At 39.0% G+C, this 24,870-nt stretch overlaps 2 protein-coding genes across 5 annotated transcripts in view; both read left to right on the plus strand.

Annotated features, from left to right (window-relative positions):
* Positions 1–2,826: 2,826 nt before the first annotated feature.
* On the plus strand, positions 2,827–6,958 carry dnal1 (dynein, axonemal, light chain 1). Of its 3 annotated transcripts, none has more exons than XM_016669270.1 (8): positions 2,828–2,904; positions 3,317–3,355; positions 3,470–3,579; positions 4,223–4,278; positions 4,372–4,427; positions 4,581–4,707; positions 4,890–5,027; positions 6,900–6,958. In XM_016669270.1, exons 1-8 carry the CDS (start codon positions 2,902–2,904, stop codon positions 6,929–6,931), a joined length of 561 nt encoding a protein of 186 aa, XP_016524756.1. In that variant the 5' UTR covers positions 2,828–2,901; the 3' UTR covers positions 6,932–6,958. The 3 variants fall into 3 exon arrangements, with proteins under 3 accessions (XP_007547708.1, XP_016524756.1, XP_007547710.1); XM_007547648.2 differs by having other exon boundaries at positions 2,830–2,904; positions 4,887–5,027; XM_007547646.2 differs by lacking the exon at positions 6,900–6,958 and having other exon boundaries at positions 2,827–2,904; positions 4,887–5,746.
* A 5,184-nt stretch (positions 6,959–12,142) lies between these two features.
* Positions 12,143–24,870, plus strand: part of LOC103135071 (uncharacterized) — a 43,539-nt gene continuing 30,811 nt past the window's right edge. Inside the window, exon 1 of one of the 2 annotated variants that reach the window (XM_016669269.1) lies at positions 12,143–12,357. In XM_016669269.1, coding sequence (XP_016524755.1) covers positions 12,334–12,357 — 24 coding nt within the window. In that variant the 5' untranslated portion in view covers positions 12,143–12,333. The remainder of the gene's footprint in view (positions 12,358–24,870) is intronic. The other variant, XM_007547649.2, reaches the window with a different exon arrangement.

Here is a 24,870-nt window from a genome sequence, read left to right on the forward strand (position 1 = left end):
CGGCCTGTAATTCTGCAGTAGTGATTTGTCCAGATTGTTCTTTTTTATCAGTGGTTTGATAACTGCTGTTTTCAAAGCCTGGGGGAGCAATGAGTTTACTATTTGGATCAGATCATTAGCAACGACAGGCAGGACTTTCTTAAAGAAATGTGTGGGTAGGACATCCAGACAGCAGAAACTGGAGCTTAATTGACTTATAATTTCTTCTAGGGTTTTATAATGAAGTAGCTGAAATTGGGTCATTTTTCCTGCATTTGTTTTGTTTGGGCGCAGCATTGGTTCTGGCTTTGGAGTGGATGTGCAGATTAATCCTCTGATTTTTTTCATTTTTAAAACTTGTTGTAGGCGGCATTAGATTGAAGTTCATGTGGCAACGTCATCAGAGGATTTGTGAGCCTGTCAACAGTAGCAAATAGAGCTCGAGCATTGTTAGTGATTTTTTTTATGACATCTGCAAAGAAAGCCTCTCTTGCATGTTTTAGTGTTGTGTGATAGTTGCGTTGTCTTTCTTTATAGATTTCATAATAAACGTGAAGTTGAGTGTTACTCCATTTCCGTTCGGCCCTACAGCAGAGTTGTCTTGAAGATTGAACTGTTTGTGCATTTCTCCATGGAGATTTCTTCCTACCAGACACAACCTTCACTTTAATGGGGACAATATAATCAATGATATCTGAAAGTTTGCACTGAAAATCATCTACCAACTTATCTACATCATTATTGCTTAAGGGCGAGGAAGAAGAGTAGATTTGATTAAATGTTTCTTCTGTGTTTTCTGTGAAGGAACGTTTTGTGACAGTAGCTGTTTGTCCAAGTGGGTTAATGGATAAAGAACCTTCAAAGATAACAGCAAAGTGATCCGATAGGGCGACATCAGTTACAGAGACATTGGAAATATTCACACCCTGACTGACAACCAGGTCCAGTGTGTGTCCATGAGTGTGTGTTGCTTGTTTGACATGTTGTGTTAAACCAAAACTCTCTAATATATTAAAGAGCTTTGTTGCCCGTCTGTCTTGGGGGTTGTCAACTTGAATGTTGAAATCACCGACAATTATCAAACAATCATAATCAATGCATATGAGAGATAGAAGCTCATTCAAATCTGTAAAGAAATGTTCCACCTATGTTGGAGTTTTGTATAAAGTTGCTGTCAAAGTTCGTTTGTGGCCTTTTATCTCAATTCCAAGATACTCAAAAGAGGTGAAATGACTCAAAGAGATTTTACTACAGTTTATGATATTCTTAAATATTGAAGCCACGCCTCCTCCTTTTTTATGTTTTCTATTCTCACTTAAAAAAAATTGTAGTTGGGAGGCGCTGATTCAATTAGTATGATTGGTTCATCATTGACATTCAACCATGTTTCTGTCAGGTTTGCAGGTTTGGAGTTGAGGGTCGTTTGTCCTGCCCAAACGAGATAAACAACTATGCAAACACAATCACCTTAGGGCAATTTAGAGAGAACAATTAAGCTAACAGTCATGTTTTTTGACAGCAGGAGGAACTGTTCTGGGATTAATTTAATTTAATTTAATTTAATTTAATTTAATTTAATTTAATTTAATTTAATTTAATTTAACCCTCCTGTTAATTTGCTGGTCAAATTGACTGATTGAAGTTACTTTTTTTTTTTTTTTTTTAAATAGTTGGAAGTATTTTTTCTGGATGAAACTTTTTCTATTCGTCTTAATAGGCACACTCTACATATAAATTGAAAATGGTTCATTTTACACATTCGTGCAATCCCTTGCATCTACATATTACATAGATACTGTTTGGGTCAGTTTGACCTGGCAGTCAAGTTGAAGGTTAAAAAGGTACAAAAAAAAATGTCCAAATCTATATGTTTCCTTGCAGCTATGAACCATATTTCACCACACACACACACACACACACACACACACACACACACACACACACACACACACCACACCATACACACACAAGCTCACTTTCTCACTGTTCTCTTTATTTCACTAGGGAACTGTGAGAAAGCAGGTGTTCAAACAACTTTTGACGGGAACCTTTTCTGTTCCTGTGGGCAAACTCCACCCACACTGAGTGGACACTCAGTATGTGTGCGTGTGTGTGTGTGTGTGTGTGGGGGGGGGAACATAAATACTCTCTGCATGACTCATGTGTCTTGATTTTAATCAGCGGATCAATTTGACCCAGAACATAATACATGTCTCAAGTTCAATTATAAAGATCAACCAATGAAAAAAATAAAATAAAATCAAAATGCAATGTAAAAAATTTACAAACGATCAATTTCAAGGATAATTATAGTTTTTTTTGTGTGTTTTTCGGTGGACATAAAAATTGTAAATAACATTTTTTTATGTCCAAATGAGTAAATGAGTAAGTTTTAATCATTGATCCTTTATTTGTGAGAAATAAAAAAAAACATCATTGCACTAATATTGATTGAAATGGTTAGTACTGGAGTTAATAATCAGATGCAAAAAAGTTTTGGACGATTTTTTTGGTTTCTGACACTCCACGGGTCAAATTGACACAGGAACATTATTGCCGTACCTCAGAAACAAACATAACAGGAGGGTTAAATTAATTTAATTTAATTTAATTTAATTTAATTTAATTTAATTTAATTTAATTTGATTTGATTTTAAAATATATTTTATTTATTAATAATTATTTCTTTATTTTATTTTATTTTTTGCTAAGTTGTTTATTTATACTTTCAAGTTATTTCTTTACTTATCTACTGTGTGTAGATTAAAAAACAACAAAAAACAAAACGAACAAAAAGAATAAACAAACAAATGCTCCAAAAAAATTTTAAGTGCGCACAGTGCGCAGGCGCAGCTTGTGGGTGCCATAGCAACCACAGCCTACTGGCAGCTGTTAGCCCGAGAGCAGACATCAGCGGTCAACATGGTAAGTCCGGGTAGTTTCAGCTTATTTTACTCGCTGTTTGGTTAGTTATTACTGTTAATAAGTGTTACCACAGAGACGATCATTCAACCTATCCCTGCTGAGACACGCCGGTTTGGCTATAAACTAAATTTAGGAATAGCTGATAGCTGGCTAACATCAGTTCAATAAAGTCTGGTTTATTGTGTATGTTTAGTTTACTGAACGACGTCAAATACAGTTTTCTCTTGTGTGTCGAGATGAATAACCAGCATTAATAATGGTTGTGATCCAGCATGTTTAAAATGTTGGGGTTTAGATGTAGTGTTTATATTGTGACGTTGCTAGCTGGCCGTGGTTACCTTCTCCTATTCTGTTCTATCATCATTTAATAACAGCCTCGCCTACTGTATAATGTTTAATGTCATGTCTGCAGGCCAAGGCAACCACCATGAAAGAAGCTATAATCAAATGGGTAAGTGGGGGACAGAGCCTAGCAAAAGAAACAACAATTGTATGAAACAAGTGCTTGTTTTAGGTGGACATATGTTGATTGAATTACTGTTTTGTGTATATTTTGTGTATGCAGGAAGAGAAGAGCGGGGAGAAACCAAATGAGGCCAAAGAAGTTAAACTCTATGGTCTGATTCCCCCTATAGAGAAGATGGATAACTCTCTCAATGCATTAGCCTCCTGCGAGTAAGTCCTGCTTTTAGGGGTGTCTGGTAATCACAAGTAGGTATGAGAGAGAAAGAAGGCTCTTAAACTGATAGAAAGACTACAGCAGCCTGTTTAGAAATATTTTCAGCCATAAATACAATGACATCTTTTTTTATGGGAAACTACATAAGGCTAGTCTGTTTGGAAAGGTGTATGCTGTCTGTCTGAGCAGAAAGCCAGACTAATTAATAAGCAATAATTGTCTTGTTGCATCTGTGTTGCTTGCAAAATGAAAATACATTTTTGTTATCAATGCTTTAAATTTTTGTGGACATGCGTGATGCAGTCAAATTATATTGTTTTACTCAAGGTTATTGTAAAAGAGTGAAGCTCCCACCATGCTGCCTGTCCAGGACTGTATCGATCTGCTACATGTGCTCACTCACACTTCCAATAGAGTGATTTTTCTTAGTTGATTACTATTAATTTATTTTTCATACAGCAGCTTGATTTGAGCAACTATTTAACTCAGTTTTATCAATCCCCAAAATGATAGCAAGTGCGTTTATTGACTTGAGGGCACTATGACATGTGAAACAAAATACTCTTTAACCGTGAATCAGATATTATTGAGTTCGTCCTTCACATACCTTAATATTTTTTTGTCCCATGCTCTGCTTAGGAAGCTGTCTCTGGCCACAAACGCTATTGAGAAAATAACCAATCTCAATGCCCTCAGTGAGTATTACCTGCTAGATTAATTTAACTCAGAGGCGCTGCTCTGTTCAACAAATGGCAACTTGAACTAATTTATTGTTTCTGTCATTTTAGAGAACTTGAAGATACTTTCATTAAGCAGGAATAATATAAAAAGTCTTGTAGGGTTGGTAAGTTACATACAATCCTGAGTCAATGCTAAACAAGTTAAATTTTCTGGTGTCATATAGTGTGTGTGTTTTATTTTACTCCCAGCAGAATATTTTTGGTTTCACCAGCAACTGAGCTGGTTTTGTTCATTTTCTTAACGTGTGTACTTGCAGGAGACAGTTGGAGACACTTTGGTGGAGTTATGGATTTCCTATAATTTAATAGACAAACTGAAAGGCGTCAGCTCCTTGCACAAACTGAAAGTCCTCTACATGTCCAACAACCTTGTTAAAGATTGGGGTATGCTGCACTCATCAAGACTGATTTTTTTTTTTTTTACATTACCAAAACTTTCTGTGTTGGTCTCTTTAGGTAATTGGTCATAATTCATGTCAGTGAAATCATTATTTGAGGGATTTCCTTTTAAACTCACCTTATGCATTCAGTGTTAACTGTGTTGCTGTCTCTTTGTTATGTAGCAGAGTTTGTGAGGCTTGCTGACCTGCCCTCCTTGGTGGACCTGGTATTTAATGGAAACCCGCTGCAGGAGAAGCATGCCATGGAGGGGAGCTGGATGGAAGAAGCCTCCAAAAGGCTTCCTAATTTAAAGAAACTAGACGGTGAGATTAACAAGCTTGTGTGTTTCGGAAACTCCCTAAAACTGACTCCTAGGGGTGCAATGTACTCGGCTTTAACCTAACCTAGTTGGTTGCGCAGCATATATGGTAATGTAGCGTCTGACTACGCACAAGAACTTTTCGGAAGACTTGGGAAAACAGTCAGGTCAAGGCTCAAACGACATTAAGCTTGAAAAATAAGTGTAATAAGCAGACAATCCGGCACCAGGACCCGAAAGAAGACACGGATGTGAAATATGGATATGTGTGTTTACTTTGGGGAATATGTGTCGGACATTGTTCAGAAATCGGGGGATTTCACTACATTTGGGCCAAGATTTCCTCCCAATTCAGCCATGCTGACTTAGGTTGCAGTATTGCAATAAAACTTTGCTGCTCAACTGTAGCATGAAGAGTCTTTTTAACGCAACATCACCACACCAGCATCAAGAGGAGACTGAGGGAAGACCCCACACTAACAGAGTTTCTTAATACTGCTGAAGAATATTTTTATTTATTTCTATGTTCAGATGAAATTTAAAGGGTCTCCAGCCCATTGAAATTAATGACAGTGGAATGTTATTAGCAGTTTAAGGCCAGAAAGCATGGATTAAGTGGGATTATTACTGGAACTGCACGTTAACAAAAAAAAGCAAAGCTTGATTGTTTTTGTTGCCTGTCTTTGCTTCAGTCAGGGTTTTTTTTTTTTTCCAGCTTTATTGCTTCATCGTTGTGAACGATCACACACTTCACACCAAAGTGATTTCCCTTTTTTCAGTGTGCAGCTTTTGTACACAATCATTGTTTCAATTGTTCAGTACTCATTATAGAAGTTATCATTAGCTTCATTGTCGACTTACTACAATGATTATATAATAAAGAACAATATTTGAAGTATCAACCAGAACACAACCTTATATACACGAGCACTTTCCCCTCATTGATTTATGTATTTTACTCAAGCGATTTTAACACTTGGGAAGACAGAGGCTACATTTAACCTTATTTTGACAGTCGCCACTGTAGCGAAACACTCAGGCGGCATGATGCTGCCACCGCTGTGGCTCACATTTGGGATTATATTTGCAAGTACCATGAATAATTGTCAGTCGTCTTCAAAGTGCTGGTGTGGGATTCCTTTGAGGTGAAAGGCTCTGCAGACACGGCTTCGGTTGAACAGCGAAAGATTTTATTTTAAACTTCAGCCCATATCACGACATCTGACTCAAGAGGAACCTCGGCTGAATCATAGAACAGTTTCTGTAGATCTCAGCCTTTTACACAGATCATCAGAACATACCGACACATTACCTCATCTGGCGTTCCCCAACATCTCCGTCTTTTAGCATATTTTTCCCACATGCGTACTTTCCACCTTTAGACCTCGACCTCCTTATGATGCTGGAATCCGTACCTTCACGTATTTAGTCTGTCTGCACGTAAGAGATCTGCATCGGAAATCTATGCTGACAGAAACTGCTCATGCTTGCAAACTTTCCTCTTTTACTTCTGAATCTCACAATGGACATGATGACGCAACACTTTTGTTTTAATTTCATCAGGCCACGGTGAAGCTAAGATGTTCCCAAAAATGTGTTGTGTTTTTTTACAGAGTGCATTTACTGCCTCCAATATGGTCTTTTATGCTGCTTTTGAATAAATGAATTCTTCTTAATTAAGTGTATGTTGATAGAAGCAAGGAGAACAATGAAAGCTCAACCAGCATCTTTACAATGTCTATTTTTTGTGTGTGTGGAGTAAATGTTCACATTACACACCAGAACACACAAAAAAAGTTATTTGTCTTTTTATAAACCGCATGTAAACACGTGGTTTCACCTGTATGTGATCAGCCACTTTCTCTTTTTATTCCAGGGATTCCCATCATCAAGGAGTTGGACGAATAAGATGAAACGAGCAAAAGGAAAAAAAAAGACAGACAAAAACTATTGTCTTTCCCTTTTTTATGTTGTGCATATTTTATAATGGTGCTTTCAATAAAAAAACCCATATTGAACAAAGTTGATGACTGCTGCTCAACAAGCACAAAATTCCAACCTTAAGACATTTCTCAAAACCTGCATGTGTATTTACATGGACAGCATTTCTTAATGTGTTTTATAGCATTGATTTTATTTTATTTTATTTTTTTTTTCAGACTGTTAAAAAAAATAGATGCTTTCTGACTAAAAATCAGCTTGGTGGACCAAAACTGTTTGTTTGGTTAAATACATTCTCTAAAGTGTCCTTAATTTTACGTAAGAACTTAGTACAGAGGAAAACACATGCTAAAGAGGAATTTCTAGATTCAGTTATGAAGCATTAAAAAAATGTTTTCTGTCATTATATCAAAAATGTAAAAATCTTACGTGTTCGTTCTGATTAAGGAGGTGCGAGAAGTTTGATTTCTCTTCTGGACGTTTATTCGATGTGTGATGAGAAGATTGCGTGGTGGTCATTTAAGATTGGATAATCTGCTTGAGCGATGCAGGCAGGAGAGACTGCGGGTCTAACTGTGTGCTTCCCAGGAGTGTTGGTGCTCCTAACAGGTGTGACGTAACACCGGCATTGTCCATCAACTGACCTTGACTCCCGGCTGCAGCTGCACAATGTGTCCACAATGACAAATCTCTGCAGCTCCCTGTTCACCTGTTGAGCAGTGCAGATAAGAATGCATGTGGGTGCCGGTTTTGAGTGAAAAAGTGTTCTGCCTCAACAAGTAGCACAGTTTATGCCGTTTTATGAAATAAGAAATTTGTAACAAAGATATAAAGCACATAGAAAATAGTTTGGCTTTTAAAAACAGTTAGCTTTTGTTATCAAAGGAAGAGATGGGAACCATGTGCGGGATTAAATTGGAGCCAAAAATAGCAGAGTCAATATTAACATGACCAAACTATACAGTTTTAAAATATTTGTTCTGGTTGTTATTAGGATTTTTTCTGTTATTTAATTTAATTTGATTTTTTTACTGTGGTCCGCTTCATTGTTTCACTTACAAAGAATAAGTTTGGTGTATGTTGCATGTTTTTTTTACTTCCACTAACTGTATAATATAATAAAATACTAATTTCTGGAATTGTTTCTTTCTTTTTTTTTTCTTTTTTAGACATTAATGTTCAGAAATGAGGCACAATTATAGAATAATCAGTAATTTTCCGGTTGTGCCTCCCATTACTACAGAAGAGGATTAGGGCCACAGGGAAAAAGAAAAAAAAAATCTGACTTTAATCTCAGAATTCTGACTTTTTTCTCAGAATTCTGACTTTAATCTCAGAATTCTGATTAAAGTCAGAACTCTTTTATTTTATTTTTCCAGTGACCCCAATCCTCTTCCGTACATTACTTTAACTAATAAGTGAATATTTTGAATAAAAGTGGTGAAAGATCACAATGGGACCCGGAGGAAGATATATCAGATAAAACAGCATTAACGCCAACCCTCTAAGGTCTGTTAAAAAAAAAAAAAAGCCAGCAAACTAAATTATGGCTATTGAGAAAACTGGTAACCTGTTTGTTACTCATGCATGTTGTTGTTTCATAATGTCAGTCAAGAGTCAAGTGATCTTTAGTGTAGGAGCTCCTCAAATTTAACTGCTTTTAGCTGTCAGAGTAAATATTGTAAATGTGACGGTCATGTGATCACAGTCATGTTAGAGTTGTTTGCCAGTAAAAGACAAGGCTTAGTTCTCTCTCAGGGTATAACGACCGATTTTAAAGGATGCCCCACCCCACCATTGGGTCCAGGATTTAAAGCATTATCACAAAGAAATATGTTGTCTAGCCATAGTCAAAACTCTGCCTCTTCCTTGGATAAGCGTGACCTTGTAAAGTGCCTCACAATTTATTGTGAACTGATTTGATGCTAAAGCAAAAAGGGTACGTCTCCTAACAGTCTTTTTTTGTTTGTTTGTTTTGGCATAAGGCTTCTTGTTTAGGCTAAACTCTATGAACGAGACAAGGGATGAAAACATGTCAATCCATCATTTACAAAGTGCAGGCACAAAAAACAGTTTATTCAAGAAAACTGAAAGTTGTATGTATTATAGCAGAATAAAGTCAGTAAAATGGTATGATTTCTTGTTGTCAGATGTCTGAGAAAACCCCCCCCCAGAATATATGCAGTAAAGAGTGCTATGCAAAACATCTTAAAGGTTATTTAGAGATTAAGAATTGGTCATGTGGCTTTGACATGAAAATGTCTTATTATCACAAAGATTTGTGTCTCTTTGCAGTCTAACATTCGTTTTCCGTTCGCGGATACTTCCTGTTCGAGTTGAGGCTGAACTTATGAACACTACAGTGATTACAGTAAATCTCACATTGAAAGTAATCATATTTTTCTTATGAAACTGTTAGAGTATAAAATGTAATTAGAAACAGTCTGTGTTCTCCGTATGAATGAGGTAACACAGTCTGTTGGGAATGTTGCCATGAATATCGCTTGTTTATACCATCTTGTTGTCAGTTTCCTTTTGTATATATGGCCAAATCTTTTTGGTTAAGTCATTTTAATTCTGGAATAGTCACATGTCCAATATTTTACTGCTAACTTTGTCTAAAAACTTAGATACTCTAGTCACAATGTTGTATTTAATCACAAGGAAATGAAACAGCAGCAACGGCTACACACCTGATCATACTTGACCACTTAACGTGTATCATATTATATTATATTATATTATATTATATTATATTATATTATATTATGTTATATTATATTATATNTATTATATTATATTATATTATATTATGTTATATTATATTATATTATATTATATTATATTATATTATATTATATATTCAGGAGAATGACAGTGATGCTGTTGAAGAAAGGTGAAGAGACTGAGGACGCTCAGGTGAGGTCTTCACTTAGTTTATTGAAATAGGTATTAACCGGTTTTAATTTTTAAATAAACTAAACTATTTTATTATCAAAAGAGCAGGTCAGGGGAGACTTAGGAGAGCCAAGTTGAGCTTCAAGGGTGTGAAGATATAAGGAGAACAGGTGAGGACTGATGTCAGGTTGATTTCTTTTTTAATGTTTCAATCCTTTTTTCATTATTTCCACACTATTAATAAGGGTAATGTTTATGAAACATGAAAAAGGGCCAGAGGAGAGGTTTAAAAATAAATGAGTGAAAACTTTTGCTATAAGAAGCTGGTTACACAGTAAATAGAGTTGAGACGTACAGTAATGTATACATCTGAAAATCAGTTGTTAAAATTCTGTATGATAAAAACATTTTATCTTTAGCTAGTTCACATTCTGATACTGTTCATCACTGTAGTGTCTGTGGTAAATACATGAATCCAGGGACATCAGGAGTCAGAGTGAAGGAGAGACAGTAACACATAACTAGATACATTGACAGGAGAAAACAAAACATTTAGGCTTTTTTACCTCATTGTTTTTCAACCCTTTGAAAGCCGTGGGAGAGAGACTATATATACCACCTTCTGTCAAATTTTAATCTGAGTTTGATGGATTAATTGATATTAATTTATATGAACCCCCATCCCCCGAAACATGTTAAAATCTGTAATAAAAGCCTTTACTAAACTTTAAACTTTAGGATGAATGAAAGATATATACTATACAATACTTAAACAAAGTGTTGTAATTAAATGCCTTTAACTCCTTGTTCCATAAGAGACACCGGCTGACAGAGAAACCAGAGTCTTACTGCATGTAAGACTCTAGTCTTACATGCAGTAAGACCAGGGTGTGAGGACAATGCATGTGTATCTGTCCTCAAGCATAAGAAACCCGCAGGATACATCTGACAATTTATTCTGTTTATTCTGTCAGTTGTTTGGTGTTGGACTACAGATAAGTGCTGGATCATACTCTTTAACAGGAGAGGGGCTGACCTCTGACCCTGGATACAATAGACAATCCTTCTGAAAGAAAAATCAGCAGATTCACTGCCACACGGTCCTCTTTAAAAGGATGTATCATATCTCTGACCCAACAGCTGGTGAAACCTACCCCGTACTCTTTTGCAGAATATGGTATATCCTTTAGCTAGGTAAGAGGGGCTGACCTCTGACCCTGCAGCTGGTGATGGCTGCCCCAGGATACATTAGGCAATACTTCTGAAGGAAAACTCATACTCTTTAACAGGATATGAGAAAACTTAGAGCATCTGCATACTCTTTAACAGGACATAATATAACCTATAGCAAGGAAGAGGGGCTGACCTCTGAGCCAACAGCCGGTGTGACCCCTACGTCAGGATACGTCGTCGCTTAAATTTTAAGCTCTTACAAAAAAAAATTTCTGTGACACTTGCTAGTGTGATACATTTTATTAAATGTTCCTCATTTGTAAATTTATTTCTCAAGAATATGTGACAGGTAGTAAACAGGCCTACATGAGGCTACTCAAATTTAACTTTTAGCTTTCTGCAGTTAAAGTGAAAGACAAACTCTAACATTGATCCCTTCCCAGAATTTGTCCTCTCATCATTGTGAATGCTACTTTGCTTCAGTCTTTTTCCTGTTGTTGAACCAACACTGATCTTCTCAGTGCTTCATTATTTATTTAGATTTGATGTTTTGATGTGAACACTTGGATTTCTATCGATTTATTGAATGATACTCTATGTAGATATTTATCAAACTGAATGGTCATTCAGGTTTTATATGGTTTTTTCTTTTCTTTCAATGTTTGTTGCACAAATTTAAATATATGCTGGCTATCAACCAACAATTCAGTCAGTGAAACTTTGCTTTTTTTTCTCAAGTAGCCCCTCTCACAGAGACTTACTTATATCTTCTGACACCTGGCCCAACTTATAATAATATTGACTGTTTCCTATTGGTACACTTTACCTAAAAACATAAATAAAATAAAATGACATACTCACTACACAACCAAGAGTTGGTCACAGCGTTGTAAATTGTTTTGTTACCTTTAAAATTATCTACAGCTTTTGATGTGTTGATGACACCATTATATATGACATTTCTGTCAGGTTTACGATATGTCCTCCCACTCGTTCCACTCGCTCCTACCCCCGTCTACTCGAAGCAATTGAATTTTATGGCACTAGTGAGGTTCCGTAGAGGTACGCGGGGTGGTGGGAGGAGTCACAAGTCAGAGCACTTAAATTCGGCTCTGGCGGTTAAACAAACACCAGAGCGGGCACAGTTATGCAACATCTGGATGGGTACTGCGAGTTGACCGCAAGAAGATTCTTTTCTGCCGGAGAGGTTGACGCTAGTGGTGATTTCCTGCAAACTTATTCTGGAAAGAGAGCCATGAATATTTAGGTTTGTCCACAACGCGATTGCTTGTTCGACCATGGAGTGCAGCCTTTATTGCCAGGTGGGTGACTTCGTTCAAGACCTTAAACTTTCAATCTTTCGTTGGCGAGTCATACGGTCAGTCTGAGCCACTTAGCTGCGGTGAAAATTTATTATCGGGCGTTGCCAAGCCAAGAGCGCGCTTTTCGGAACGAGTCATTGTTTCACCGAATCAAAATACAATGATATTAGATAAAAATCACAGTATTTGGGCTTGTCTAATTCGTTCCCCCCCCCCCAGAACATAACGGGGGAGAAAACGAGTAAATGGAGGCCTAACGTATAATATAACGTGCAGTTTTCACACTATTCCCTACATGACTATAAATATCGTCATGTTGGGAATATATGAAAGTTTTTATATTTTCGAAATGAGCTTTGAAATCATCAATTTTGGTAGTTAGATCTGTAGCCCGCCTACGATGGGGTGGTTGTTTCTATTTATACTGAGGCAAAACAGTGAAAGTCACTTCCATGCCCCGTTTGTTTTCACTTTCTTTAAAAACAATAAAACGCACACAAAAACCTCCTGAAATATCAAATATCTACTTCTATCTGGATCAATGTGATCGTCATATTTTAGAAATGAGCTTTGAAATCATCAATATTAGTAGTTACGTCTGTAGGCCGCCTACAATGTAATGCGTGAAGCGTTTAACCCACAAGTTTAAAAAAAAGAAAAAGCACAACAAGCATCTCTGTTAGAGGCGCAGTTCAGTAAATGTGGTTCAGGAAGTGACTTCAGCGATGTGCAACTGCTATTCTTCCTGTTATTTGGTTTGGTTATCGATCTAAAACACGCATGAACCCAAGATTAAGTTTTTTGTTATTGTTGTTTTTTCGCTCTTTTCACAACCCATATTGCCTTTCTGCAAGACTGAACGGAACCATCAAAGTCTGAGTTGCATTTTAAACACGAAATTGTAGATGAGACTATGGTGGCTGTGATTTTAAAAACAACAAAAAAAAAACAATAAAGGCATTTAAAAAAAACCAGAGAGATAAATTGTCTGTGTAAAGCATTTCAAACAGGAAGGAGCTGAGTGATTGGAGGAGGGGTGCATTTCTGGCACCAAGTAACTCTATTCCTCTGACATCTTTAGCCCAAGCAGGGGGTAAGAGGAGAGGAGGGTGTTTGGTGGAAGTAGAGCTTTTATATTCACACCTAGTGTGTTAACAGCGGCTTTTAAACCCCTATACTATGCATGTTTTTTATGTACTGTGCATGTTTTGCATGGTGCATAAAAGTTAGCAGTTTTGCCAACTTCAAGATGACTACTGTCCTGAAAATACAACCTTTTACAGAGGATTAGATTTGCTCTTGGGGATTGGAATTGGACATTACAGTCACATTTTTAGCTAACAGTTTTGGCAGAGTTGGGGAAACTTCCAATATATTTTCTGGTATGTTTCCCACTGCAAAAATCTACCATGTTTGGGGTTTTGCAGAAATTGGAAGGGAAGTGGGTCTTGGCTATGATTTTTAATAAATGTGAAATATTGCACAGTTAGATTTTGCCTATTCCTTGTTTAACATGGCTAATACATTAGCTTGGATGCTTTACCCCTGTTTTGCTTTTAAAACTTAATCATGATCAATAACAAATTCACAAAAAAAAACTTTCCTCTGAAACGTTCTACAACAGAAGGACAGCACAAATATTCACCACTTCTAAAGTGTTGACCTAACTTGGGGGTTGGCAACCCAAAATGTTGAGCCATATTGGACCAAAAAACAAATCTGTCCCGAGGTGCAAAAAAATGAAAAGGCTTATCATGAAGGCAAAACAGGCTTTAAGTGTTTATATTAGCCTTTTATCAAAATGACTGTGTACACAATTGGCATTCACAATTAAATGTCTATTTTCCCTGCACTCTGTACTGGAAGGAATGATGCATCATGTGACTACTCTGTTATCCGATATACATTTTTATTATGAAGATTAACAGGGAAAGGAATCTTCTTTTTTCCCTTTTGGAACTTAGAAAATCTGCTCCCAAATGCAGTTTGCATAACCATTGCTCTTTGTAAATAATCACCGTAAAATGTGTGTGATCGAAAAAACGACAAAAACGTGCCCCTTATCTGGGCAACAAACGGACTGCAATAAAACGCAACCTATAGTTATAAAAATAAAGCAGTAGCCTTTTGGAAAGGTAAAGTATATAAAATTAAATTAATATGCTTTAAGTTTGACTTCTGTGCAAATGCCAAGCAAGTCAGTGCAACGGTAAAACATAGCACTGATCCTCTGCTCTTTTCACACGCAACCATCCTCGGATATTATTGGCAACAAAACCAATAATATCGCAAAGTGTCATTCTAACTATATACTGACAAAAATCAATAATCAATTTATAAAAACAACAACTTTATTACTAAATATATGTGTCTATGACAGGATTGTGTTCTTGCGTGTTTAATGTGACTTCTGTTTACGGACATTACTGGACAGCTTCTCAACTTTGGACACGTAACTTTAATCTTGACGCGGCAGCTAATGTAGCAAGCCTTCCCTGGAAATGTCTGTCCATATTACCGTATTTTTCGGACTATTAGCTGCTACTTTTCCCCACGCTTTGAACCATGTGGCTTATAGCCCGGTGCGGCTATGTACGCACCGGGCTGGGAGGACCGAGTCGGTAAACTGTCTTCCCAGACAGCAAGCGGATGAACAGACCATGGAGAGGATGGGTGGAATCAGAGAGGATTTTGTTTGCTCTGGCTAAGCAGGGTCTGCGTGCAATGCTCTGGATAGGTGGCAGTGAAGTGATGCGAGTTGTCCAGCTGAGGTTGTCTGTAATGTGAACCCCCAGGAACTTAGTGCTGCTGACGATCTCCACTGCTTTGTCGTTGATGAGGAGTGGTGTGTGGTTGGGTCGAGACCTCCTGAAGTCTGATCTCTTTTGTTTTGTCGATGTTCAGGAGCAGGTTGTTTGTTATGCACCAGTCAACAAGATGTACCTCTTTTCTGTAGTTCACTTCATTGTCGTCCTGAATGAGGCCCACAATTGTTGTCGTTTGCATATTTCATGATGTGGTTGGTGTTAAACCTGGGATGACAGTCGTGGGTCATCAAGGTAAACAGTAGGGGACTCAGGACACAGCCCTGGGGGAACCAGTGTTTAAAGAAATGATATTGAAGGTATTCTTACCCACATGGACAGACTAAGTTCTGTCCGTGAGGAAGTCTAGCAGCCAGTTGCACAGTGGCGTATTGAAGCCCAGGGGACCAGTTTGCATACCAAGTCCTGGGGGATGATCGTATTGAAGGCTGAGCTGAAGTCCAAAAAAGGATCTGTACGTGGGTGTTTCTTCTCTCAGGTGTACTAGGCTCAGATGAAGAGCAGTGGAGATGGCATCCTCAGTCAAGTGCTTAGATTTGTATGCAAACTGGAAAGGGTCAAATGACGGAGGGAGCATAGATATTTTATGACCCTTAACCACTCTCTTGAAGCACTTCATGATAGATGTTAATGCAACGGGTCGAAAGTCAGTAAGACATGTGATGGTTTATTTTTTGGGCACTGGAATAATAATAGCTGACTTAAAACATGAGGGAACAATGGCCTGATACAGTGATGTATTGAAGATGTCCATGAGCACATGGACTAGCTGGTCTGCACACTCTACAGAGCAAACGTTCAGGTAATCCTTCCGCATTGGCAATGAATGCAAATGTTTCGGTCCAAGAATTGTAGGATCTCTCCTCAGCTATTTTCCTCTTTTCCCCTTTGCTAGCCACGGCTCACCACACACCCGTCAGTTTGTTTACAACAGCCCCCTGCCTCGCAAACCCTGCTGAAAGAAACGTATCGTAGGCTATGATGCAAATCTTTGTTGACAGAAATGTTGAAATTTACTATTTATTCTACACATTTTTATAGCTTTGGAAAATGTTAATGATTGTGTCAGGTTTGTCCTCCTACAGAAACTATATTAAAACAAGAAAATATACATCTCCAACCCCCACTTTCTTTCCATTTTCAAACATTTTTGAAAAAGGTCCCGAGAGCCTTTAGGGCATCACTAATGAGCCGCATGCGGCTCTAGAGCTGCGGGTTGCCGACCCCTGACCTAACTCAACAAAGATCCAGTCAATTGGTGCTCGTCATCTCACATTGAGTGGACTATAGATTATCTGAGTACTGTGAGTGTCTTGTGATTGTCTGGAATGTCCCTTCATCTGTTGAATATTCATGGATACCATTTCACCATGAAGACAAAAGAGCACTCCAAGCAAATCAGAGAAAATGTTATTGAAAAGTACAAGTCAGAGGATGAATATAAGGCACTGAACATCCCTGGGAGTTCAGTTTAATTAATCAAGAAATGGAGGGAATATGTAGCCTAAAGTCCTCACAACCTGAGTAACCGTGCAAGAAGGAGACCAGTGAAAGAGGACATCTTATGCTGAAGGAGTTTCAAGCTTCAATAGCTGAGATGGGAGAGACTGCAGGCAGCTGCTCACTGAGATTTTTACTGGTCTAAACTTTGAGAGGGTGAGAAGGAATCCACTGTTGAAGAAAACTCATGTCAAGACTTGAATAGAGTTTGCCAAAAACCATATGGGAGACTCTATGGTCTAGAAAGTTCTTTGGTCTTTTTGGCCATCTGACAAGATGCTGGAAACAACAGGGACAGAAAGTGAGTCTCCAGAGCCATTACACAACCATGGGCTGAAGAAGCGTATGATCCGAAAAGGAGGAAGAAATTGCTTTGTCTCCTCTGCAAGAGATCTGTGGCCTAAGAGAATATTCATTTTTAGTCAAGACAACAACCTGAAGCTTCCACTAAAGCTACACAAAGAAAAGAAAGAATACTGGAAAAACAACAGCTTGGATGTTGTGGAGTGGCCAAGTCAAAGCCCAGACCTCAGTCTGATGGAGAATTTGTGGTGTGTTTAGAAATGCCACCAAAGTCAAATTCTGTTCATCATGATTGGTTTGCAAAGGCAAAAAAGGTCAAATCAGCTGTTGAATAAATTTATGTTAACCTAAACACATCACTATCATTTATTAAACATTGTTTTTGATATTTTGGATTATGTGACTTTAGAACTGAGTTTGTAGTTTGATCAATTGGATTGATCTTGGCACAAACAAAACTAAACTTTTTTTGTTACACTGTAATATTCACAACAGTTTTCAGTTCTTTAAACTCCAAATGCATAATGATGGTCACTTACAGTAGAAGTACTCATCTTTGTGCTACAGACTTTATACTCTCTACCCTTTTTTTAAACATTTTGTTTATTTAAAGACCAATTTTGTCTGTGTTCACACTTCAAGATGCATTCACACATCTTGAAGTGACCCCATTCCAGTTTTTTTTTATTTTTATTTTTTTGTCAAATTGGATTTTTTTACTATAGCCGTTTACACTTCCAAATAAATGTGACCTGCATGTGTTCCGCGTGAATGGGCAAACGATCTGAAAGTGTCCCGCATGCACAGTAGAAGGTGCAATATTGTCAGTGTTCTGCCAACTGCTATAAAAAGAAGTGCTTAGTGTTTGCGGAAGTAAACATGAATGTTAAAAGTGGAGCATAGCTTATATATTTGAAGCAGAGGCGCAAAAAGTGGGTATGCAGCGTATGCAACGCATAGGGGTGCAGCACCAGAGGGGGCGCCAAAACCCCGTCTGGAGGGGACGACGCACCGATTATGTTTTCCCATAGACTTCAGCGCGCCTCACGCTCCTTCACCTCTCGCACATAACGAGGTAAATGTAGCGAGTTTTACACTTCACGCAGCGTCGCCTCGGTGGGGGTTGATGGTGAGCGTCACTCCTTCACCCTGACGTTCCTTCCCTGGGGGGCGGGGGGGTCGCCAATTTATGTTTTCGCATCCACCTGAATAATGTGTAGTTGTGCCACTGATTTGAAGTTGTTATCCGACTGGAGAAAGAATATCAACAACTTAATCCTCACTATAGTCCGTCACGGTTGTTTTTTTTCTTCCCGCTTGCGAGTATCAGGACGCAGAATAGTGAGATTTGTCGAGTGTCTGTGACGTTCAAGTTGGATGAATGCGACCTGGATGTTGGGTCGCATTTGAATCTAATGCGTATCGGATACCCAAATGGTCTGTGTCGCTTTCGAAAAGAATCTGACCTGAGTTGTTCAGACTGTCATGAAAAGATCAAATACAGGTCGCATTACGTCAAAATCGGAATTGGGTCACTTCAGGCTGCAGTGTGAACACAGATTATGTTTAGCTCTTTGAGAGTGGGAAAAGAAACTACTGAACTTTCTTTACAAAAAGTGAACGGAGCCCTGCATATTACTTTCTGGTGGCACTTTAGGTCATCTGTTGTCTATATAAGCGGGCAGAACTGCAAAATTAAACTTCTTGGGTGTCCTTTGGGCTAACAAGTGGTAAAGTTGTCCAAGATTATGTATTGAATACATAGTTGGCAACATAATATATTGAAATATTTTATGCTTGGGGAAAAATGCATGTTTTGTGAAATTTTAGACGGGATCGTAGGTGATCGGCAACAAGAATGAGTCAACACGGTGGTCTGCTAGAATAAATGTATTTTATTCCCCACAGATTACAGCAAAGTAGTGATGCTCAGCAAAGCAATCATTCACACACTGATACGTGATGCTATATATATTGTCCTCCAATATATCTTTCGCTCTTACCTTGACACATGGACTGGAGAGCCGTCAGTCCGGGCAAAGCAGCAATCGCGTGGCCAGGCGTCCGTACGCGACCCACGGCAGACTCTGCCAAGACGAAGGACTACCCCGATTTTATACTCTTTAGCAAGCATCCTTGCGTGAGAGTGAAGAATGGCCACTTCCTCTCTCCCAGGCAGGTTCTCCAAGAATAGTGCGGCCATTTCCCGTTTCATATCTGACCACTTATTCCAGCCATTGTTCGAATCAGGTCAGAATGACCTCTTACGACACGACCCTCACTATCGAACAATGGAACTCAGAGAGCGATCAGGTTATGAAACACAGGTTGACCATATAAGACATTATCAAAGAACAAATATAATATTTCTATATCAATGCATCATCAAAAAGAATCACAAAGATGGAAATCCCCAAAATTAATCTATGACTTACTACTTGCTTGTTGGGAAGGGGAGAATGCATTGAGTTACAGTCTGCTGGTCAAAACGCAAACGGGCACAAGAACTGCTCTTAATTGTATACATGGAAAACGAATGCAGGGCAGAGGCTCAGGGAACTGTAGAATTGAGCTGCTGAGAGTGGCAGCACGTTGGAGTAGCTCTGTAATTTCATAATAATACTTGGATCCATTAAAAGGGGGGAATTTTGTTTGTCCCAGCATAGCACACAATAAAAACCTTTATTTTAATTAATGTGAATAAACATACAACAATAACAGTGAGGAGTGATAGTCCTAATGACACAAATATTGGTCAGTACATTAAATATATAATCAACATTTAAAATGCACACAGCTCTAGAGACTATGTATGAATTATAAAGTCTGATGGCCTCTGGTAGGAAGGACTTGCTGTAGCGTTCTTCAGCACATCTGGGCTGGAGTAATCTTTAGCCATGTCTGCTCCTCAGGCTGCCTACCACACTGTTGAGGGAATGAAGGGGGTTTTCCTTGATGGCTCTGATCTTCAGCATTTGGTCTCTCATCACCTCTTCCAGTGAAGCCAGCTTGATCCCTACAACTGACTCAGCCTTTCAGTTTAAGTTTGAGTCTTTCATCGCAGCCCACCATTGCATTGAAGATGAAACTAGTCATTGATGACTGACATGAAGAGCATCCTACTGCAGATGTTAACCTTTGTGTTTACAAACTAACCGACCCCACACTCATATCACTTGTATCATTTGCCTCGGTCCTCGCACGCACAAGATTTAAAAGACTTGAGCTTCTGTAGAAAATAGTCTGCCCATGGCCTTTTTGTAGCATGTTCATAGTCCACTGTAGCTTCCAGTCTAGTGCAACACCAAGGCACTTGTAGGATTGAACCTGAGATGGAGGTTTGGAGTAAATGTGTTTTCTTGTTGCAGAAACTGACAACCATTTCCTTGGTCTTGTTTACATTAAGCAGAAGTTGGTTCTCTCTGCACCACATCACAAAATATACAAGAATTTTGACGTGGATATGACCCAGATTGCACCAATGGGAATACACAATGACAGCCACTGGTGTTGGTGTCTCTGTCAGCGCGGATGATATGGAACCTGGGGAGGACTACCGCTGAGTCAGGCGTCTTAATTTTACATTTCAGAGAAGCACGTGATGCTACATTCTTTGTATTCTGTGTCCTGGAGAGTGCTTCCAACTCTTCCATTTTGTTGGCCTGTGTGCTTCACACTAGCCCAGCAGCCTCATCGTCTTTTTATGTGCAGCTCCGGAGGTATATCAGGTTTAACTCCATGCAGGAGGCTTTCATGCTTTAGTGCCGTCTGCTGATGCAATTCTAGCGGGGGAGTCTGGCAAGGCTGCTTGACATAAACGTAAATGGTCCCATTAAAAAGTTCATAAGAAGAAATGATCTAGACCGGCTAACTGTCATGTTCATTTCTAAAATTAATTTTAAAATTACTACAAAAATTCAATAATATTGGTAAAAAACAATCAATAAACGCTCACAGTTTGGGACAGGCTGCTGTTGTCAAGGCGTCATAGCAGCGTCAAAATGAATGGATGAACTTCAAGCCCTGACAAGAACTCAGCAAGAGTATAAGGAACGCAGTATTGTGTGTTTTACGGAGATATGGCTGTAGGACTGTCCCAACACCAACATCTCTCTGCCAGGCTTAATGACTATATGAGCAGAGATTTAAAGAGCAGCAGGACAAAGCAGGGAGGTGGATTAGCAGTGTTTGTGAATGACAGGTAGTGTCATCCAGGACATGTTACTGTGAAGTGACGTCTCTGTGGTCCAGACATTGAACTCTTGCTTCACTCCTGGTTAGGAAGATGGCTGTTAGGAAATGGTCACAGGAAGCAGAAGGACCCCTTCAGGCTTGTTTTGAAGCATCCCACTGGACTACCACATAGAGATGACATCATTGCCATGAGTAAGTGTGACTGGCTATATACTTCTGTGTGGACAGCACTATCCCCTGATAACAAACCCCAGATCACCGGTGACCTAAAGGAACTTTTAAGCAAGAAAACAAGAGCCTTTAGGGAATGAGACGGGGAGTTATTGAGGAGTATACAGAAATGGCTCGAAGTCAAGATAAGAGGCAGCAAAGGGAAGTACACGAAGAAGCTGGAGAATAAACTGCAGAGGAACAATATCAGAGATGTGTGGTCAGGGATGACGATTAAAGGCTTCAAACAAAAGAAGGTTCAGATAGATGGAAGCCTGGACAGAGCAAATGAGCTGGACACATTTTTTTTAACAATTTCAGCTCAAGAACAAGCTCATCATCCTCTCCTGTCCCCATCCATACAGATATCTCACCTTCCTCTGACCCACTGCTTTCATCAGATGTCATATCTTCCACCTCAGTCATGGACTCTTTTGCTTCCACAAGTTTGTCTTCATCCAAATCAGGAGATGCTGCTGCTCCCTTTGCTTCCCCTTCCCACTTTTCTGTATCTAGAAGTCATATGAAGAGGCAGTTGGAGAGACTAAACCGGAACAAGGTTGCAGGTCCGGATGGCGTCAGCCCCATAGTTTTGAAGGCCTGTGCACAGCAGCTCTAGGGGATTCTGCAACATCTCTTCACCCTTAGCCTGACTCAAGAAGGTTCCACTGTTGTGGAAGACATGCTGCCTGGTTCCAGTACCAAAGAAAACTCACCCATCAGTTATCAATGACTATAGGCCTGTTGCCCTGACATCCCATATCATGAAGATCTTGGAGAGACTCCTGTTGGCCCACCTCAACAAGTAGACAAGCTCATATCATATCATTGCCTATCACCATGGAGTTGAAGATGCCATCATACACCTGCTTCAACAAACCCACTGTCATCTGTACAAAGAAGGCAGCACTGTGAAGATCATGATTTTTGATTTCTCTAGTGCATGTAATATAATTCAGCCTGATCCACACTTGGAGAAACTCCAGAAGACATGGGTGGAGGCCTCAACAGTCGGCTGGATCTATGACTACTTGACAAATAGGTCACAGTTTGAGACTGAAGAACTGTGTGTCTAACGATGTGGTCAGCAACACAAGAGTACCACAAGAAACTGCACTCTCACCATTGCTTTTCACTCTGTACACTTCAGACTTCTAGCACAATCCGACTTATTTCATCTTAAGAAATATTCAGATGACTCTGCAGTTGTTGGATGTATGGACGAGAAGCTGAGTACAGAAAGTCGGTGGACTGCTTTGTCATGGTGTGGGATCAGTGATCTCATCTTAAATGTGAACTAAACAAAGGAGATTGTTTCAGGAGGAACACTATAAGATCAAACCCCATTTCCATTGTAATAGAAAATGTCATTTTTAACCTTATTTCATCTTTGATGGAAATGCTGAATGCCTAACCTGGCAGTTGGGTGCATTCCACATATGCATTCCAACAATGCATGTGTGGAATGCATTGTTGGTACTTTTGTTTGACCCTGCAACTATGGGTGAAGAACTAGAAGTTTCTGTTGGAATGCTTAGCTCTATTTCCTGTCATGAAACCATCCCCTTCAAAGATGTGAGGGACAGCTCATAAGGTGGGGATAAGGACTGGCAATAGAGATAAGATCAGACTTTTGGTGTGCCCCTTTTTTTTTTTTTTTTTTTTTTTTTTTTGCTGTGGCTGTTTAACCATGTAACGTGTGTTCAGGGCTCTTCTCCTGACTGCATTCAGTGAGACTGGTCTTTGAACGCTTTTGCCTTCGAATGAAGAAACTTGAAGTCAAAGATTGATCTTTCTCTTATTATTGAAACAGATTCTCATTCTTAAATTAAATTTCCATAACGCCATCATGGGAGAAGTAGAGGTGGTTGAGGAAGATGACTACCTTGGTGTTCACCTTGACAATAGACTGGACTGGAGACACAGCAGTGAAGCCATCGCCATCTATAAGAAGGGGCAGAATAGACTGCACTTCTTAAGGAAGCTAATATCCGTCAATGTTTCCACCAAAATGCTGCAGATCTACTATACGTTTGTTCTTGAAAGCATCATCTCTTTTGCCATCATCTGCTGGGGCAGCAGCATCAGAGCCAGGGACTTAAAAAGGCTCAACAGCCTGATAAAGAAGGCTGTTTCTGTTCTGGGGATGACTGTGGAACCTCTGGAGAGGATTATGCAAACAAGGATTCTTCATAGGATCAAGAAAATTATGGACAACCCTGACCATCATCTTCACAAGATTATTTTGGGAAGGCAGAACATCTTCAGTCAGAGGCTTCTTCAGATTCAGTGCAGTACAGACGACTGCAGAAGATATTTCCTTCCAACAGCCATCAACATCTTCAATAACTCTTTGAAGAATCTAAATTAATGTGTCTTTGACTCTTATGTTTTATGTTGATATAATGGTTAGTGGGTTTTAGAGTTGACACACAGAATCAGCATTTGTATTTGAAAAGCAAATGTATGTTGGAGTTCTGTCTGTAAATAAAGTCATTGATGCCCTTATTTGCAAATAAGGACTCCATAAAACGTTTATGGATCATAGATTTTCTGGGTTTGCAACATGGAACAAATATGCTAAGCCAGTCAGTGATAAAGATGAACTGCCCTCTGATCAGCCACAGCATTAATCCACTTGCCTTACTTTCTGTACGACTTATGCCTCCAAAAGCAAGTCTAGTATGTTGAGTTAAGAACGCAAGAGAATTTCTCTGGTTGCAGATTCTGCCATAATGATGTGCTCTTTGGAAGATCTGTTTGTTCAAATCCCAATTGAGCCCTTTTACCACTTTTTATTGTTCCTCTCAGCAGTATTGAAGTTGCATGGACAGTGACAATTTTTTTGGGTACGTCCTACTGACAGGAGATGTTGGACAAGATCAAATAGTCCCTCCTGTTTATTTACTCTGCATTTGCCTGGAAGAAGCAAGGGAACTTTGAAGGGAAGGCTAATAGGTTTTCTTCCAGTGTCTGCAGCCTACAGAGCTCTAATTTTGCCTCGAGTTCACAAGAACACCAAAGGGTTGAGGTTTTAAAGAATTTTGTTCTAGTTTGCAGGTCATTTAATCTCACAGGGATTTAATATCGTGACTGGTTGCTGTTAGAATACCATTTCCTAATCTAACATTTAGGAAATGGTATGGTGGAGTTGGCCTCACTCCAATGGGTGATCTAAAGATGGAGTAATAAAAAATGACCTGCTGTGATACAAAATGCAAAATTAAGAAATGTCACTGATTGGGGGAAAAAATGTTGTGAAGCAGCATTACTTATTTATAATTTTAACAATAATCAATGTAGTAATTATGTTTAAGGTATCTATAATCCAAAGATTACTGGATTTTAATGTACGTTGTTGACTTGTAGTGTCGTGTTGAAAATGGATCGCAGGTGAGCGTTCCGGGAATAGAGGGGCTGAAAGGAGACCGGTGTTGACCAACTGAAGCATGAGACGGACGCACGGACCTGTACAAGGGAG

This window comes from Poecilia formosa, unplaced genomic scaffold (genome assembly GCF_000485575.1).
Source record: "Poecilia formosa unplaced genomic scaffold, Poecilia_formosa-5.1.2 Scaffold21, whole genome shotgun sequence".
Lineage (NCBI taxonomy): Eukaryota > Metazoa > Chordata > Actinopteri > Cyprinodontiformes > Poeciliidae > Poecilia > Poecilia formosa.